General features: G+C 39.7%; 1 protein-coding gene across 1 annotated transcript in view; it reads left to right on the top strand.

Annotated features, from left to right (window-relative positions):
* Positions 1 to 20523, top strand: part of nrn1la (neuritin 1-like a) — a 112206-nt gene that overhangs the window by 75083 nt on the left and 16600 nt on the right. The window contains exon 2 of the mRNA XM_005935012.3: positions 7675 to 7819. Coding sequence (XP_005935074.1) covers positions 7675 to 7819 — 145 coding nt within the window. The remainder of the gene's footprint in view (positions 1 to 7674; positions 7820 to 20523) is intronic.

The raw sequence follows: 20523 nt of genomic DNA, 5'->3' as shown, positions 1-20523 counted from the left end.
AACAGGAATAAAAATAAAAAGGGAAATGAAAGCTAATGGAAAGCTAAGTTCAGTTTCTCTAGCCACACCCAAACCTGATGACGTCCATACCCATTCTCAATAAAGAAGAGAAAATGGAGTAGACCAAAAGATCCTCAAAAGCCAGACAACATGCTGTGAGCTAAGGAAACTGAAATACAAATGAGAAACAAAGTCACTGAGATCTCTTCGTTGGGAAAAGGCTATAAAGCCATTTCTAAAGCTGTGGGAACAGTGAGAGCCATTATCCACAAATGGTGAAAACATGGAACAGCGGTAAACCTTCCCAGGAGTGAGGAGGAGATCAAAATTACCTCAAGAGTGCAAGAACCACTCATCCAAGAGGTCACAAAAGAACCCAGAACAACATCCAAACATCCTGAAGAAGAATGTCCAGCCATCTGTTTGTGGCCTCAACCTGAAACACATTTAGGTTCAACAATGATCAAAACACTCCAACAAGTCCACCTCTGAATGGCTTAAAAAACAAAACAAAACAAAGACTTTGAAGCGGCCTAGTCTAAGTCCTGACTTGATTCTGATTGAGATGCTGTGGCATGACCTTAAAAATGCAGTTCATGCTGGAAAACCCTGCAATGTGGCTGAATTACAACAATAATGCAAAGATGAGTGGGCCAAAATTCCCCCACAGTGCTGAAAAAGACTCATTGCCAGTTATTGCAAACAGTTAATTGCAGTTGTTGCTGCTAAGGGTTATTAGGTTTTGAGTGCAACCACTTTTTCACACAGGGCCAGGTAGGTCTGGAGTTTTTTCCTTTCTTTAGAAACTGCATTTTCTGTTTACTAGTGTTATCTTTGACTGATATTTAAATTTGGGGGTCACCAATTTTTCTGACAAAAACTTTAAGAACCAGAGGAGCTCCCAAAAGAGTTTCGATCGTTTTGCAACTCTATTTATGTTTGCTACATTACATTCCCCTTTTGTTTTGTTTTTCCACAGCCGATGACTGTGGGTCACTAACATTAACTCTGAAGCCACCAAAGCTGAGCTGTGCTTGAATGCAAAAAAGTGCTTTTATTTCTAAGCATGCAGACTCCTCCACAGAGGTTTTCTCTATTAGTATATCCATTTTGCTTACTTTACTGTGTCCCAGAGAGCCAACGCTATACGCTGACTCATTGTTATAGCTATTTTTGACTTGTACATGGTGTCCAGTTTTTAATGTAGTGTAACCATAGTATGCCCCCTCCACTGTATAACTAATAACCAAAACCTGTAGATATATCCAGTTATATCTAACACAGAGTTACCTAAGAAGGTATAATTAAAGATAAATATTATAGTTTTTGTAAGAAGAAAGGGCTGTTTTTTTAAATCTCATGTGTATGCAGTGATAACTATTCAAACATTGTGATTTAATAAGCAACTAGTCATTGGTGTGCGTGGCCCATCACAAGGCAGGAGCCTCGAGATGAAAGAGCAGGCAGATGCATTTTTAAAAAAAAGGAAAGACAGGAATAAGCAGCAGATGGCAAAAGCAAGAATCTGCCAAAACATTTTATTGCACCTCCTCTTGTTTTCACCTTCTTCATCACTAGTGAGGAGACAGAAGGTGGAGGTAAGGAAACGCCATAAACCAAAATAATTCTGAAATCTTTGTGTAAATCAGGCATGTTTGTTTTCTGTTTCAACCCGTCACCTCTCAGCTGTGAGGTGAAGTGACGGGTGACTTAGTGTTTCCAGACACACGTCAGGTGTTCTATTGATTTCCTGTCTATCCTCCACCTGAAGCAATGAATCTGGGACGTACTTACCTGTGTAAAAAAAAAAAAAAAAAATCAAGAATGAAAGAGTTACTAGTGAGGAAAGATGTAGCAAGATAATCGCACTCTACTGCAAATTAATAATGACTCTCATAAACTGTTCATATTTTTTTCAATTTAAATAAGATTCAAATTAAAAAATAACTAAAAATAAATAAGAGTTTTTTTAAAAAAAAATCCATTTACTTAAATTATTAGGATATGTCTTAAAATTAGTCAGTGGATATTATTGAAGCCTGTGTTGCTTTGACAGAAGCCCTCAGCTCATCATTTTTTGGGGGTTTGGTGTTTCTCTTCTTCCTCGTTATAATACTCCATAGATTCTCTGTGGTGTTCAGGCCATGCAAGTTGGCACTGTGGGAAGGCACTAAGTCCTGCTGGAGAGGGAAATTGGTGTCTCCATAAAGCTTGTCAGGAGGTGGAGGAATAAAGTGACCTCCTGGTAGATGCTGTGTTGACTTGGACTTGTTAAAACACAGTGGACCCGACCGCCTCCAACACCAGCAGGTGAAACGGCACCCCAAATCATCACAGACTGCAGAAGCTTCACACTGGACTTCAAACATCTTGGATACTGTGCAACTTCACTCTCACTCCACACTCTAGGACCTTGATGTTCAAATGAAATGCAAAGTTTACTTTGATCTAAAAAGAAGACTTTGGGCCACTCAGCAACACTGCAGCACTTTTCCTCCCTAGCCCAGGTATGATTCTTCTGACGTAGTCTCTGCTTCAGGACTGTCCTGATATTAGGAATGTAAAAGCTGCAGCTTGTTTCCTGAAGACATCTGTGCATGGTGATGTTTTCATGGCTGATGCACTGATACCCGCCTCAGTCCTTTCCTTGTGAAGCCTTCCCAAGTTCTTGAGTTGATTTTTCTTGACAGTCCTCTCAAGGCTGCACCTTTTCCTACCACAATTTTTCTTCCATCAACCTTCCAATAATATTTTTCAAAAGCCAGTTGAATAACAGCCTTTTCAGCCCTAATCGTCTGTGTTTGAAGGGGTCTTTATGTATCTTACAAAGATACCTCCCATGTGCCTCTTGGGTGAGGTGTTCGGGGCACGTCCAACCGGGGGGAGTTCTTGGAAGATCCAGGGCTTGCTGGAGAGATTGAATCTATCATCTGGCTTTGGAGAGGTTCTGTGTCTTCCTGGATTAGCTGGAGGAGGCGGCTGGGGAGAGAAAGATCTCGGCATCTCTAAGAGACCGCTCCACAGACCTGGAAAAGCAGCAGAAAATGAATGGATGGATTTAATTTGATTCATCTACCTGTTGTTTTCACATTAATACACGCTTTACAACACAGCTCAGGGTGACTGTGTATGCTTGTCCTCTGCTGTTCTTTTTAATAGGCTATATATTTGAGGATAAAGATCCGGTGTCTTCTAGTTTAGATTTAAACTGGAAAAAAGGCAAAGCATTAATTTGATATAAAAACTGATGAGCAAATTTAGCAACATTTAACCAACAATTCCTAAATAATGGCATCAAAGTTTGACTATCCCTTACCACTTGCCTCTAGCTTGTGGGAGGCACATAATTGTAGTACTGGGGGAAAAATATTTTATGTAAACCCACAATCATTACATATTCCTTGGCAGTTTAATTGGGAAGACAAGTCATTATTATAAAAAACATATTTTCCAAAGAACAGGGTTTATATTTCTGGCTCAGGATGGTGAATCCCTGTTGTCTATCTTATAAAGAGCTGATTGGTTTGTTTTTGGGAATTAAGCTTGAAATGTTGAGATTAGAATTAAAAGTGACAAAAAGTTAAAAGCCTGTGATGGAATAATTCCTTCTTTTGCTTTCATGACACTTTACCAGTCCCTGAAGTCTTCTCAGGCCTCTGATTCATATTCATTTGCTGCTGCTTGAAAGATGAGAAAGAATCATTTGAATCAAACACTCATCCCTCTGCCCTGAAAAAGCTCTCGTTGTCTGCAGCGCGTACATGAAAGCTTGGTTCTCTGCCATTTCAGGCCTCAGTAAATACCAGCGCAAGACCAAAACACGCAACACTTTTTAAATTATTACTTCAAAATGCATCACCTAATTGTGCATCTGTGGAAGAACTTCCTCTTCTTTCCAAACTCAAGTGTGACAGATGAGATGCTGTAAACAGCTATGTGACTCGGGGCTCTCGGGAGTGGCATTTGCACTTTAGTGGCAGATTTTTTATGTCCTCAGAGAATTTTCATACACAAACAAACAAGAAGCAGATTTTTGAATGGCCTCTATATTTTTTTATTTCTCTCGATGTGTCATATAGGGATGAATCATCATGCTGAGAACAGTTAACCTCAAATCTGTAATATATTTAACAAATTTATGACTTGATTTGAAGTATTCACTTCAAACTATAACATCAGACAATGTCATTTAACTTGAATTCACCTGTAACCACTTTCTGACACCGGAAACTGCATTTTTAATATGAAGCGTTGTATTCCCCCTGTGTCAAGCATGCTCCCCCAATTTTTACCAGATACTTTGAAGTGACAGCAAACAGCTCGTCTTGCTTGTTGTGTCCCAACAATGCACGCTGACAACTGATATGATGCTGCTTGAGCTGCTTGACACATGACAGATTTGTTGTTGTTGCTTCTGGTTGTATCCTTTTCTGAAAGGTTATTTGTATTTCTGCAGTTAGCATATTTCTCATTCAAGCTGTAAATGTAAAGCTTCAAAATCAATTCTGATTTGAAGAACGAATGAAGTGACCTTATATGCGTAAAAGAGGACAATCAGAGAATATCTGCTATTCTGCAGCTTTCCCCCTCACTTTTATTATGTTTCAGCGTCATGGGGTTATTGCTTTTTTCCAACATGCAATATTTCTGTCATTTAAAAAAAAAAAAAAGTGTGATCCAGTTCCAAAATGCCTGACAGACGCGTTGCAGGGGTAGGCAACTCCAGGCCTCGAGTGTCGGTGTCCTGCAGGTTTTAGATCGCACCCTGGGTTAACACACCTGAATCAAATGATTAGTTCATTACCAGGCCTCTGGAGAACTTCAAGAAATGCTGAGGAGTCATTTAGCCCTTTAAATCAGCTGTGATGGATCATGGACACATCTAAAACCTCCAGGACACCGGCACTCGAGGCCTGGAGTTGCCTACCCCTGCGTTAGAGAGTAGCTGCTAGACATGGTGGAGCTTTAGCAGGTGATGCTACCACAGATTCTAACAGAAACACCTCTTCATATGGTTATTTTAAACAAGCAGCTGGTTGCTATCACCCACATAATCAGGTGACCCTATATAAGTTGTAAGTAGGTCATCTGAACTGGCTAAAAATGAAGTGAATATGTTAATCCCAAAAAATTAACTTTCTCAAATAGTGAGGAAGTGCAGTTTGAGGCCAGAGCCAAAAGAAGCGAGCCGGTCGCCACAAAACACAACGGAAAAAACATGTTTACAGCCTGGTATGAAAATTGGTTTAGGTTTCAGTAGCTGATTGCACGGGGAGTGAATTTTTATAAAACTTATGCATTATTAAGGGTGTGGGTGCTTTGAGTGACAGGTGGGTGCTCTCTTGTGTTCAGTGTTTGGTTGTGTTAAAGAAACTCTAAAGATGCTGCTGTTCATGTTCTGTTTTCCACTATAGTATGCAAAAGAATTCTCATAGGATACGGTGGGACAAAACATGAGACACCAGGTGACCTGAGGTTGAGCAGGCCCCAAATTACATGCCAGCAGCAACCCACAGATCAGCCCTCTTAATCCTAAACCACCTTGTAACTTTTTCTGCAGCTTTGCTCACAGATTGAACGGCCCTCCTCTTGGCCTCTCCTGTAAGTCCCAACCACGTGAGGACTTTGCAGAATGAATGTCCTGCAAAACCTCTGCATCCGACTTCAAGCTCAGAGGTTTCTGCACTCTTCCACGATGTCTTGGCACCTATTGGATTTCCTCTCATTCACTTCAGTATACACTTCTCATATTGGTAGCTGTAGCTCAGGAGTGTCCAGTCTGCATGGCAAAGCATCCTTGATCATGATACTGAACCCCAATGCATTCATCGGAGTGTGAATATTAGATAGAAAGCACTTTGAGGCATGTTGCATAACATGCCTTGAGTGCTCAAATAGAACAATAGCAATAGAAAAGTACTATTTACTAGTCCCAGGCTACTGTGTGTTCCAGCATGATCGGATGTTTTGAAGCTTCAGAGATGATGATCGTGTCAGATCTGATCTCCAGCTTCTTTTTATTCTCTTAAGAGAACCCTAGGCTCTCTCTTTCACAGCATGTCTTCCTCGCCTTAACCCAACTGACTGCGGCAGATGGCCGCCCCTCACTGAGCCTGGTTCTTCTGGAGGTTTCTTCCTGTTAAAAGGGATTTTATCCTTACCACCATTGCCAAAATGCTTGCTCATAGGGGTCATATGATAGTTGGGGTTTTCTCTGTTTTCTTTGTATTATTGTAGAGTCTTCATCTTACAATATAAAGCACCTTGAGGCAGCCATTGTTGTGATTTCATGCTATATAAATAAAACTGAATTTATCTGATTTATCTCCAATGACCTCTATACATTATATACATTCTTTCAAATGGCAGTTGATCAGGGTTAGTTGGGGCAGGTCTGTTCTACTAATTGATGCATGCACGTCTGTATGAGTTAGCATGCCCAATCACCGTGATATGACTGATCGTGAAATATGCAGGCTGTTTTCTTTTGCATTGTGTGCCTATTTGTAAATATGTTTCATGGATTTTGTGTCAAAATAGCCAGCTGATACAAATTCTGATCATATTGTGAAACTGGGATTGGGTGCCCTCTTTTAAAGCCTGTTGACTGTACAAACTTTCTTGAGAAGATTCTGGACGGGCATAGCTGTGAACAGCCACGTAAATAACTGACTGTGAATTTAACACTAGTTTGTTATGCTTTGTTTCTATAAAATGGTGATGAACAGGAAAATAAAAGTCAGAAGAACAACTGAAGGAATAATCAAGAATTTGTGTAAACTGAAATCTCATCTTGTTTGATTTCATTCTGCTTTTCAGTTTGACTTTGTTTGTTACCAAATTTCTCATTATGGGAAATAAAAAGCAGCTGCCACTGAAGCTACAGTAGCAGCTGCTGGTATATACAAATATAGGTGTTTACATAGAAATAATTATTTCTGTTTGTGGACTTAAAACAACTTACCTGATTGCATCTGTCTCACTTGCCAATACAGTAATTTTTTTTAATGGGCAGCTAACGAAACATGAAAAAGAGATGACATTTATTTTTTATCCCTCATAGTCGGCTCTAATTGGTTGGCTGCTCTCCAGAGCTGGAAATACAAATCAGTGGAAATAACACTAGCCTTCAAATTGCCGAACAAATTTGAGATATGGGTGATGATTCAGATGTCTGAAAGGAGACTACATCGATGGAATTTGAAGTGTTTCCTCTTTTTGAATGAAAATAGGCATCTTGTCTGGGAGCTTTCATTAGTCTGAGTATTGGCAGCATTTAAACATGATTTGTGTAGGTTGTTGCTGAGAATAAAAACAACTCCGACTGGGTTTTTCTTTTCCATTTCCTGGTCACCGAGCCTTCATGTGTCTCATATTGTAAGCTATAAATCAGCAGTGGGCTTTAACTCGGAATGATTGAGGGGAGAAAAAGATCAAAGTTAGGCCTACCTGTAGGTTATACTCAACTCTTCAGTCCTATAACTTTAGCTCCACTGATATACTTTCTATTATTAGGTACAACAAAGTGTTACGTTTACCGCTAACTACTGCAGTCAGATTTTGGCTCAGATTAATCTGTTTTATATGAGTTATTTTTTTCAGTTTAATTTTACTCTGTACTTGTGGTTTTGCAAATAGTTACGTACTTTTTGTGTGTTTGTGTTTGTTTTCCAGTGCTGAGTCCATGTTCTGCAGTCTCAGCCAGAAGGTGTCACTCCATCTACAAGGGTTTCGCTCAGTGTCTGATGGCTCTGGGCGACAGTTTGACGGACAGCGCCCGCAAGGAGGAGGACACGCACGAGATACACTCCATCTGCAGGTCATTCACTGCAGTCACAACAGTGCAGTTTCCCTCAGATCACTTTCAGTATTCAAACACTTGTTAGTGTGCATTTGGGTGTTTAAGAGAGTAGGTTAAGAAATTAAAGACAGAAGCTCTGTTGGGAAAGAATTACTGATTCTTGGAATTGGAAATAGCATGCAAAAAAGTTTAGATAAGAATTTTGCAATTCCACCTGAGTAGCCTGCTGTCTGAAATCGATAAGGCAGATAGAGGCCAAAGAATGGTGCAATCTGGAACCACAGACTGAAGTCTTGTCTCTCTAATTCCTCACTATGCTCGGTCTTGCCTTTTTACATGCAGTTATGAATAGATTTTTCTCAAATTATGCTGTGTGAACATTAATACATTTTTACCAGGATTAATAACTGCCTGTAAAGAGTTTAACCATCACTGTGAGGCAGAATAAGCCGTAATTCAGTCGTGCGCTTTACTTAGAAGGCGTTACATCCTTTAAATTGCACTCTTCAGTGTCTAGTGAAAACATAAATGAGATTATTGCTGGGAATGTTCACTTCCTCCACAGTATATTTGATAAAAGTCACTAAACCTCCAGCAGTTATTTGTACAAAACATTTTATTTGAGACAAAGAAAAAAGAAAAAAAAAAAGTTAAATTTATTACAGTCAGAGATATTCAGACACAGTGTGTGCGAAGGTAAATGAGGATACTATCTTAATTGTCTGCTAATGATTAGATGATTAGATGATTAGCATTATCTACACTGACATCATGTTTTAGTTAGCTGTTTTAGCTTTATCCCTCTCCAGCACATGTCAGTTCCTCAGATAGAGCAGTTTTACTCTCCTTTTAGAAGAGTAGCTTAACTGGTTACCCGTCACTTCACGATGCTAATTATTACTTTTCCTTTTACTGCTAAAAGTCACCATTATTAACTTGATGTTCCACTGGTGGGTCTCTAACTGGCACTTTGATACCAGTCTCTGTTTTTGTGTTGGTATTAAACTTCATATATGATTAACGTACCAACATTTTTGACCCAAAAGTAAACTTGGGCATTGAAAATAAAACTATTCTGAAAAAATGTTAGTTATATTATGCTGTTTGCGTACCATCACACAGAAGATGCTGGACTACAAAACACACATTAACTGTTTATATTTCATCTATTTATTCCTCCTCTTTTGCAAACGTAATATTCATTTGCCTTTGTGCTGCGTCTTTGACGAGTCAACATCACAGGACTGTGAATGTGCTCCCCAATAAAATAAAAACTGATTGAACAGAGTGGGTTATATGAGAGGAATATCGAAGCTCTTATTTAAAGAGACAGAAAGATCATGGTGATGGATGTGAAATCAATTTCAACATGTTTATCTTGTTCACTGTTTTGTTTTATATGACAGTTAATTTGACACTGATGCTAAGCTGCAACTGTGAGCCTACAACGTTTTAAGCTATGAGTGAAAACAGGATGTTTAGCTCCAAGCCTGTTTGGTGAGTAGATACCACCACAGTTACTGGTTTACTGTCACAGAATCTTTAAGTCAAAGCAGGATGGAGGACTTAAATGCAGAAAAAACTAAGAAAGCTGTAACAGTTTCAACATTTTTATCGACAGCAACAGCAACAACATTATTTAGAAGTTAGAAGTTAGTTCACAGGGACAACTGGAGTTGATCAACCCGTCCAAATTAAAGGGGTCCACTAGGAGAGTGGACCCCTCTTAATGCGGCCAAACCAGAGATAAATGTTCCTCAGGCAGAATGCAAAGCTGACTGAGTACACCTGACTTTATCTTACTTTGAGGACAGGGTGAGTCCTTCGTGGAGGGAGGCGGCTGGTTTGTTGACTTGTAGGTAAGTGAGTTCCAGGAGGGCAGGCGACAAGAGTCAGTGATCTTGGTGAGAATGACCAGTTTCATGGGAGGAAGGTCCCTACACCGATCATAGGCTACGTCTACACTAATCCGGATAAATTTGAAAATGGCGTTTTCGTCTAAAAACGCTCCGCGTCCACACTATTGTTTTCAATCGTTTCCGAACAGTTGTTCATCCACACTGTCCATGTCCATGCGTGAAACGTAAGACGATTCGACCTGCTCATTTCTATCTGCTGTTTATTTACTTTCCAGCTCTTTGAAGTGTCGTGGCAAAAAGTTGAGGAAAAGCACAGAGTTTTTTTAAATTGACTGACAATGAGGTGGAGTTGTTGCAAAAGCGAATGAGAATTAAAGAATTTGAAGAAAAACTATCTGGAGCATGTACAAACTGATATTTATCTTTAATAGGGATGTCAAAATTGGGAGCAAACAAAACAACTGCTGTATAATGCCCTCTGCTATCTTAGTTTAATTGGCCACATGACTGTATCATATGACTAAAACACATCATCGTTTTCGAAAGCATGCGGTTACGCTGTCCACACTGCAACGCGAGCACCATTTTTAAATGTATCTGCTTTGGAGAGCATTTTCCAAAAGCTCAGTTTTCATTGACCAACAACGCAGTCTGAGTGTGGACGGAAGGCCAAAATGGAGAGAAAAAGATGTGTTTTCAAACAAAAATGTATTAGTGTGGACATAGCCTTAGGTGAGGGGAAGGTTCGCTGGAAACAGGGAGACAAAGGTGTTAGCAGCAGGGTGCAGAAGGTAATAGTGTAATAGAGTAATAGTGGTAAGTTGATCCTTAAATGCTAGTGGGTGGTGAATTCAGTGAGTCTAAGGAAGGAACCTGAACTTGTGTTGGAGGTTCAGGGATACTGTCAAGGAAAGCACCCTTGATACTGGCTATAGTAGGTTTCACAACAACCTAATAATCAACCACATGAGGGGCTGGACTATAATTATCTGAAGTTTTCTTTACCGTCGAAGTATAATCAAAGGGTGCATGGAAGTTTTCCTGAGGTGCTTTGATGGGATGGAGTTGTTAAGGCCAATTCGGTCTCTGTACAAACACAGGAAAAGGTTAGTCCTCATTTGAAGGGGGAAACTGATAAATGAATTGGTGTAGCATATACAGTGATGTGGATGAAATGAATATCTTTCATGGTAACAAGAGAATGTAGTGTTGATCTTGGACAGCTTACTGTAATGTGTTTCTGTCCATATTTGCTTATGGAGAGCTTTGCAGACCGTCACCTACAGATTGTAGCTGTTTAGTGTCTGCAGATATTCTGGTGCTTGTGTTTCTATCATTGTTGGTTCATTAGCAACCCACAGTGCAAAGTAATAACTTACAAAGAGCTGAAGTGAAACAAGTATTACAAAACAGTCCACTGCAGACATTGGCTGTTCTTTTCATGCTGTTGATCTTTGATAGTTCTTCACTCTTCTCTCTATATGTGGTGAACTACACTATCATTGCCTTTTATATGGCAGACCACTTTTCAGCCAATCAGCAGTCAGCCTATGCATGGTGTCGTCCATGCCAAGCTATATGCTTGTTGTATTTTTAGTTAGCTTAAATGCAGTCATTTTTACATAGGTTGCATTCCCATCCGTGCAGGCTCTTCATAGGCAAACGGACACAAATATGCTAAATCCCACATTACTGGTCAATCTATATTGCTAACATCAGAAGCTGTGGATGGCAACTGAAATAATAAGATCGCAGAAGCAAGTGGCAGATACGAGGTTTCACTGAAGGACAGCTAAGCTCTCCCTTAAAGTCTGACTCAGTTCCTCACTGTTTTATGAGGGGTTCAGAGTAGAAAAGAGCCAGCTGAGGTGGTTGAGATCACTCCCCTTTCACACCTCGTCGGTGAGGTCTTTTGGGCATGTCTGACTTTGGCAGACAGAAGACATCCTGGAGATATTGCGTCTCTTTGCTGGTCTTGGAATTTCGTGGTATACCATGAATAGAGCTGGAGGAGATGGCTGGGGAGAGGGAAATCTGTGAATCTTTGCTTAGTCTCTTACCCTATGACCCGGACCCGGAATAAGCAAGAAAAACTGGATGGGTGTTAATAACAAATTTGTATAGAAGTTCATGCCGGCTATACAAGTCCAAAGACAGATAAGTCAAAGATATACTGATTTAATCTTGTTTTTATTTCAGTTTGACTTTAAATGGTAAATGGTAAATGTCCTGTATTTGTATAGCGCTTTTCTAGTCCCTAAGGACTCCAAAGCGCTTTACACAACCTGTCATCCACCCATTCACACACACATTCACACACTGGTGATGGCGAGTTTGACTTTAAATATAAAGACTGCTGTCTCTGACCTTCTTACGGCGTGTCTTCACTCACTCTTTAACACTCTTTTTAGCCTCTCGTTGTTTCAGCTGGAGCCCTGAACATTTATCACTCCTCTTCTCTCCTCCTCTCTATTCTTTCTGTCTTCACTTGATTTCTCTATATCCTTTATCCATCCATTATTCTCTCCCTGCCCTTTGTCATCTCCGCTCACCGCTCTATTTATACATACCTCTCTCATCCATCTTTCACAGAAGACCTCTTGGGGAAGAAGATTTCTTAGGAGGGTCTTAGAATAGGACTACTGATCTGAGAGCAGTGTCTGTCAACTTAACTTTGTACAGATGCAAAAGAATTATAATGAATTTCCGGAGTCACCACATTTAAGTGTACAGAGATGCATCCCATCCAAGACCACTGAAGGAAGTCAGAGTGGGAGTTGCACAATTGTGCCAATTAAGCGGATATTTAATGAACTGTAATATGATATTTGACCAATGTTCCTCGTGATATATAGAATTTATCATGTGCATAAAGCATGCATGCTCCATACACATCACTTCTTCTTCTCGAATTCATAGAAAGATGTTGCTCAGCTGACTCAGAAAAAACTAACTGTAGGGAGACATTTTGTGCAAGACACTTTTTCATCAAGATCTACAAACAGTGTTATTAAAGTCCTTGAAGAAAAGCTAAAGGGATTGTTCTGACTATCTTCTTCTGTGACAGCCTCTTGTTGCTGACTCATTCTTATTGTTGATAATTTTGCTCTAGCATCCAGACTGAAATGGAAATATCTTAATAACTATTGGGTCAAATGTAGAGGATGAATCCCTTTGTTGCTGGTGTTCGCCAAGCTTTCCTGCAGCACACCAATGAGGGTCACCATCTTGGTCTTTAGTCAAACTTCAGCTATTTGTTGGAACAGTCCGGGCAGCCAAGAGGATCTGAATTATGTTGTTTTTCTGGTGCTAACACGACACTGACGTTTCCTGCACAGCGAAAGGCCATTTCCCACATTTCTGCATCCATTCTTGTCAACAGCTGCTGATGAACACAACAGCTGACTTGCAACTATGCAAACTGCAGTCATGCAGCATTTGTGCATGAGCATGATTCACAAACGTGCACTAAAAAACATCAAGGTGGAAAATGAGTAGCTGCTTTGTTTGGTTGGACAATTACAACATGTTACAAAAAGGGTCACAAAAATTCCCATTTTTGCGAACAGCTGCAAACCCTTGTGAAGATGAGTGGACGCTAAAATTTAAATCACTTTTAGCAAGCCATTCTTCTCCTATTTAGCTTTTACTAGAAAAACCTATCCTGGTTTTCATCACGCCTGCTGTGCTTATTTGCTTCACTCATGTACAAAAACACTAACATTACTTTTTTTTAATGTTTATGATATCACTGTATATAGTGAGATGGTAAAGACAGCTGTTCATAAACACCAAACAAACAATAAAAAACCTTACTTCTTCTTTGCAAGCCGTAAATTCATTATATAAGACAAAGTCATTAATTCCAAACACTCTTAGGGTCATTGTTTGACCAACACTTCTTTACAGATTTTGCATGGCACTGTTACCTGTTTAGGAGAAGACTGAAGTGAGTCTTTTATGCCCTCATTGCCAGGGATGTGGTGACGCCACAAATGTTGTGCGACAGAACCAGTATGGTGACGTAAACTGGCTCAGAGCCACAAAAGGCTGATTTCAGCCTTCTGTTCATTGTGTTATGCTGAAGTATATTCATGGAAAGTAGAAAACTAGAAAAATGTGAACATGCAACAGGGATAGCAATCAATAACACTCAAGAAGAAAGTCCACTCAAGAACTTGGAAGAGCTTCACAAGAAGTGGGCTGAGGCAGATATCAGAGCATCAAGAAAAATGCACATACATTTTCAGGCAAGGAGCTATAGCTGTCACATTCCTGATATCAAACCAGTCCTGAACCAAGGGCAACAACAGAAGCAGCTCACCTGGGCTGAGGAGAAAAAGACTTGCACTGTTGCTCAGTGGTCCAAAGTCTTTTTTTGAGATGACATCAACATCCTAAAGTCTGGAGAAAAAGTGTAGAGGTACAGAATTTAAGGTGTTGGAAGTTAAGTGTGAAGTTTCTGCAGTCTGATGATTTGGGGGGTCCCACGTTATCTCCTGGTGTTGGTGGTGGTTGGTCCACTGTGATTCATCAAGTCCAAAGTCAGTGCAGCATCCACCAGGAGATTTCAGAGCACGTCACGCTTCCACCTTCGTGCAAACTTTATGGATAACACCAATTTACTTTTCCTGTAGGAGTTAAAACCTGCCCACAGCACCAAAGCTGCTACCACATGGTTTCCTGATGTGTTTTTACTATGCTTGCTTGACCAGCCAATTTACCTGACCTGAACCTGACATAAAATGTATGGAATATTGTTAAGACAACTTCCACTTCCATGCTGCACTGCTCTGATGTAGCAATTCATGGTTAAGCAGCCCAGCCAAGGACTGCGTGTATAAATGAGTACACCTTCCCAAAGGGGGATTTTTATCTATTCTAAATGCTTTTTTTTTTTTATTGATCTTAGGAAATATTCCAATAACAGATACTTTTTTCATGTTGCTAATGCACAACCAAGTCCTGCAGTGGTGCTTCTGAGTAAAAAAAACTTATAAAATATGTATGTGGGGTAATCAGCTTGTTAGTTTTTAACTGTTGCAAATCTGCAACGCCTGCCTTGAGAGGGTTAAAGGAACGTAACAGTAAAATGGAAAGTGCACAATTTCTTGCAATTGTTTCTGGAGGACGCACAGTAGGACACAGGCAGGTTTTTTACAACTCCACACAGCTGGCCAATAAAAGCATGAAGTGGGTGAGAGTGTCAGATTGTCGGTTTTTGAAAAGTTGAAGAAATGTTCGGCTGCAGACCTCAACTCTGTCATCAGAAGGTGGTGGAGAAAAAAGGTTTCTGATCAGCAGTTCTGATTAGGCATTGTGGCACCTTAAGTACAGCTTCACAGAACATCCAGCTTTACGCTCTTAACTTTCTGCTTTTTTTTTTTTGGTTCACCTTGTACCTTTTTCCCATTTCTTCCCTTCCTTACTTTAACCTGCCCGTTCTTGCTCTTCTTCTCATGTTTAGGTGTTTTAATGATAATGCATTCTTACTTTTATGAATTTGAAAGAGAGAGTTTGGTTTAACAGTAACGTCTGATTTAAATCGGGGTAAGGGGGATTATTCAAGAGAAATAATCATTTGTGCGTGCGTGCGTGCGTGTGTGTGTGTGTGCGTGTGTGTGTGTGTGTGCGTCACCACAGCCCTGCAGCCCACCCCTGATACCACTACACTGTTGTTAAGTCTCTTCTATTCCTTAAGGTACCAATTAAACTACTAATCCTGCAACCCAGCCACCTTAGTGCGACTGTTGCCTAATGCAGGCACACAAGAGCTCATGCAAACACAAAATCCTCTTGTCCACATACACACTTCCCCTCCTCTCTGTGTCCTCACCTCACTTCTTTGTTCTCTCTCTTTCTACTTCTCTCACCTCCCCTCTTTCTTCCTCCTCTTTTTCCCTCTCGTTCCCTTCCTCCTCCTTCTTGCCTTCTCTCACCACCTTCCACCTACTTCTCTATTCTGTTTTTCCCCTCTTACGTTTTTCCTCCTTCTCCGCACTCAGGAACATGGCTTTAGCGCTTCAATCAGAGCCACCTAATGAGGAGATTGTGCCCCTCTGAAGATCCACAATCACGTGCCCATTCAACAGTGCACACGTTTTCAAAAATGCACACCGTCACAGCGCGCACACACATGTATGCTACAGTGCAGTCTGAAAGAGAGGGATATGATTTGCATCTAGGCCAAGGCTGCTCCATTGTCAGGGTTCTCCCAGGAGTACAGTACTGCTTTTATTCCTCATATTCACAATAGGCATTTTGCACTCGCAATCATTCAGTGCGGATTGAGAGAAGGCGAGGTGAAAAGGAAATGTTTGGGGGTAAACATACTGAGAATTTATTCTCAATAGAATTAAAATGTAACCTTTTGCTAAAGCTTTGAAGGGAACACATGAACAATGGGTATCGCTTTACTTTGTATCTCCTATTCCTTTTTACTACTTACTTTGTCAGTGGTTAAAGAATATAATTTCTATTACAATTTCAAATTGTAAATTTTACATATATCTGATACACATGCCAATTTTTACACCTATTTTGAGGGAGTGTATCAACATCTGTAGCATCAGGCTTCATAGCGGAGTATACAAAATATGTCAGACATTAAGTTTCATTTTGAAAGAATAAGACTGAAAGACTGTGAGAATCGCTCCATCCATCCACCCATTCATTCATCCATCCAGTCACAGAGCGAGAGGCAGAGTACACCCTGGACCGGGTGCCAGTCTGTCATCCATTCACTCTCATATTCGGCAGTGCTAACCTCTGCACCAATGTGCTGCCCAAGTTATGTGAGAATGCGTGATTTAAACTGGTCTTTAACCCTTTTTCTTCTTTTTTAAAATTAAGTAAACTTTTCCTGAAAATTGATTTTGCGATTGGAGGCTGTATCGTAGAATATTACCAATTGAAATTTTATTAATGGCTTGACCAAGTGTGAATCATGGCATTGTGAACTCGTGAATTTGTGGGTTTTAGCAAACGTAGACCTTGAGCCCGGGCCAGCTCTAGTATTTTTGGACTAAATGTGTTTTAATTTGAGTACCTTAAGGCTGAATAGATCAAGGCTTCATTTATTCCCCTTGCAGAATGTTATCCTTGGAGAAAGTACAGTTGTAAAGGTAATTGAAGTACTTCAAAAAATGGAAAAATCTGTCTTTTGAGAGATGTTGAGAGGTGCTTCAGTTATTCTTCATCTCTGCTATGGCCTTGTCTACAAAGGTTAGGTATGAATCCATCCATGGGAGCTAAAAAGGATATGTCTTTTTGTTTTCTTTCATGTCTATGTAGTTTTTGCTGAAGTCTGAAAGTTTAAAAAAAATACAAGATTTGCATCTAGGAAAGTTTAAGCCTTTGACAAATTACTAATAAAGACTAAAAGCTTAGAAGCAATCACTTTTAAAAAAAACAAAGAACAGCATACCAGGTGTGCCTGTTGGGAAATCAAAAAGCTACAATTTGCTTTGTGCACACACTAAATAAGTAATAATTGTTTTTGTTGACATGGAATGGTTTGCAAATTCTGAATCTCCAAACTCTTTGCTTTTAAATATGAAGCTGAAATTTGGTTTTAAAGACCAAATGTGTTTCTTGTACAACCCCTTAGATCTGAACATTGACTCTCAACATTAAAACTGTATGCGCTCTCACATAATGTACATATTCCACTATTACAAAGTAAAATTCATTTATTAAGTATACATGTAAAATATACAGTACTGTGCAAAAGTTTTGAGCCACCTCTCCAAGGAGCCAGACTTTCTTGCAGGATCTTGGGCACTAGTTCTTGAGACTTTCTGAAGACCTTTCAAAGTTTATATTTGGGTATTTTCTCCTAATTTACTCATTTTCAGTCCAATCCCTGTACCTGACCTTTTTCAGGGGAATTTTTTTTAAGTCACTTAACACTAACTTATAAATCATTCGAGCATTAAGGTGCATAACTGACAAAAATAACACAGTTTGACATAAAATCCTATTTTTGCAGTGACCAGATGATTCCCAAACAGCTGTTAGCTAAGAATCATATCTCGGCATGGTGTGCACTATGTCCTTAAAAAAAGAGGAATTGCGGCAAGTGGATAAAAAGAAGAAGTGTCAGGCCTAAAAAGCTGATTACAGCAAATGAACAGTATCTGAAAGTCATGTCCTTAAGAAATAGGAAGAAATCTAGCAAAGACCTGACACGAGACCTGAGAGATGATCTGGTCCTTCAGTTGATCCATCTACCTTTTTCTGAAGCTTCAACAGAAATGATGAAGACTACTTAAAGAAATTACTAGAAAGCTTGGTGAAGATAGTTCAGGCTGTGTTGAAGAAAAAAGGTGATCACGCCAAATACGCATTTTATATAAAGTCTGTTTTTACCTGTGCTGCATTTCCATGTACAGTGGTGGAAAAAAAACGTTTGCCCCCTTCTAGATTTCCAATTTTTTTGTATGTTTGTCACACTTTAATGTTTCAGATAATCAAATAAATGTAAAATATTTAACAAAGATGTGCAGTTTCTAAATGATGGTGTTTATGATTAAGAAGAAAAAAACAGATCTACATGGCCCTGTGTGAAAAAGTGATTGTCCCTTAAACCTAATAACTGGTTGGGACACCCATAGTAACAAAACCTGCAATCAAGCATTTGTGATAACTGGCAATGAATCTTTTACAGCACTGTGGAGGAATTTTGGCCCACTCATCTTTGCAGAATTGTTTTAATTCAGCCACATTGGAGGGTTTCCCATGATAAACCGCCTTTTTAAGGTCATGCCACAGCATCTCAATCAGATTCAGGTCAGGACTTTGACTAGGCCACTCCAAAGCCTTCATTTTGTTTTTCTTAAGCCATTTAGAGGTGGACTTGGAGTGTTTTAGATCACTGACCTCTTCCAAGACCCAAGTGCGCTTCAGGTTGAGGTCACACAGGTGGCCAGATATTCTCTTTCAGGATGTTTTGGCAGACAACAGAATTCATGGTTCAGTTTACCACGGTAAGTCTTCCAGGTCCTGAGGCAGCAAAACAGCTCCAGACCATCACACTACCACCACCCTGTTTTACTGGTGGTATGATGTTCCTTTTCAGAAATGCTGTTACTTTTACACTAGATGCAATGGGACACACAACTTCCAAAAAGTTTAAGTTTTTTCTCATCAGTCCACAAATTTTCCTAAATGTCTTCGGGATCTTCAAAATGTTTTCTGGCTAAACTGAGACGAGCCTTTTTGTTCCTTTTGCTCAGCAGTGGTTTTCATCTTGGAACCCCGCCATGCAGACCATGTTTGCCCAGTTAATGTGGAGTCGTGAACGCTGAGCTTAACTGAGGCAAGTGAGGCCTGCAGTTCTTTGGATGTTGTTCTGGGTTCTTTTGTGACCTCTTGAATGAGTCGATCTCGCACTCTTGGGGTAATTTTGGTCAGCCAGCCGCTCCTGGGAAGGTTCACCACTGTTTCATGTTTTCGCCATTTGTGGATAAATGGATAAGTGGACTCACACTGTGGTACGCTGGAGATCTACAGCTTTAGAAATGGCTTTAGAACCTTTTCCAGACTGAGCAATCTCAATTACTGATAAAGTGTGAGAAAAATACAAAAAAATAAGAAATCTGGAAGCAGTCAAACACTTTTTAACACCACTGAATGTCTAAAAGATAATATACAGGCAGTGATTAAAACCTTAAGAGTATCTTAAGAGAGGATGAATGACAGGATGCACTTTTAGAATAAAGCTTAGAGAACTCCTGGTTCTCCTCTTTTAGCTGAAGTATTTGTGAAGTGTGAAAAAACAGCAAGGTAAAATCCAACATTTGTTTCCTTGGTTACAGTTACACAAACAAAAGCTGGAGTCTACCGATCCCTAAAACGGGTGTTATCAGAAAACCCTCTCCTCTTTCACTGCAGCCTTGCTATTTGCTTTTATATTTCTATTCTCTACAGATTTAGATAAGGCCATTCATGCTTTCATTGCATCTCATCGCAGTGCTCTCTATTCCTATTCCTACCTTAGTTTAAAGTCACTTTCAGCTCTACAGCTCATTTGGGATGCAGCAGTTAGGATTGAAACTGCTGCCAAACAAAGAGGCCATAATATTCCCGAGTTCAGCATCTCTTACTGGTTATCTCAGAGATTTAGAAGTCATTTAAAGTGACAAGAAGGGAGGCTTTTGTGCTTTACTTTTTCATTTTCCCATAAAAAGCTGCCAAATATTAAACAGTACCACCACAAATGCATAAAAATCCTCTGCTGCTCACGAGTTCAACATGTTAGGCAACAGAACATGTATAGAAATAGTCATTTCATGTTTAAACCTTTACATGAATACTGCAGATGCAAAATATAGACCAACTCTTGTGCAAAGGGAAAAAAGGATTTCTTTTTCTTTTCAGCAAGGCAAAGGAAGCCTTCCTGAAGCGCGTCAACCTGGTTACGCTAATGGAGGCCGGTGAAGGTGAAGTCTGATGGTTTTAATATGAAACATTTTTTGCAGTCTTCCTCAAAAGTAGCTGACTTGTTTTCATTCATTTGCTTCTTTTTAAATATCTCAACTTAGTGAAGCCGAGAGGCTCCAACAGTAATTTTTATTTATTATTATCATTATTATTTCATTTTTACCTTTAAAACCACAGCTTTAGACCCAGTAATCACTCTGCTTTCTCCAGTGTCTGCAGGATGCTACCAAATGATGTAGACAAAATCGTTTTTACATACGTTTTTACATTACAAATCGATGGGCTGTGTGTCTGTGATCCAGTTCATGATAGTCTCAAATGCTTGAAAAGAAAGCAACTGAATTTCTTTTTTGTTCATGAAGATGTTTCAACAATCATCCAAGAGACTTCTTCAGTGTAAAACAACTGGTGGAGAGTCCC

This window comes from Haplochromis burtoni, unplaced genomic scaffold (genome assembly GCF_018398535.1).
Source record: "Haplochromis burtoni strain Fernald_Lab_line unplaced genomic scaffold, NCSU_Asbu1 Contig_188, whole genome shotgun sequence".
Taxonomy (NCBI): domain Eukaryota; kingdom Metazoa; phylum Chordata; class Actinopteri; order Cichliformes; family Cichlidae; genus Haplochromis; species Haplochromis burtoni.
Note: the sequence above shows the minus strand (reverse complement) of the source record. Positions and strands in the feature narration are given on the sequence as shown.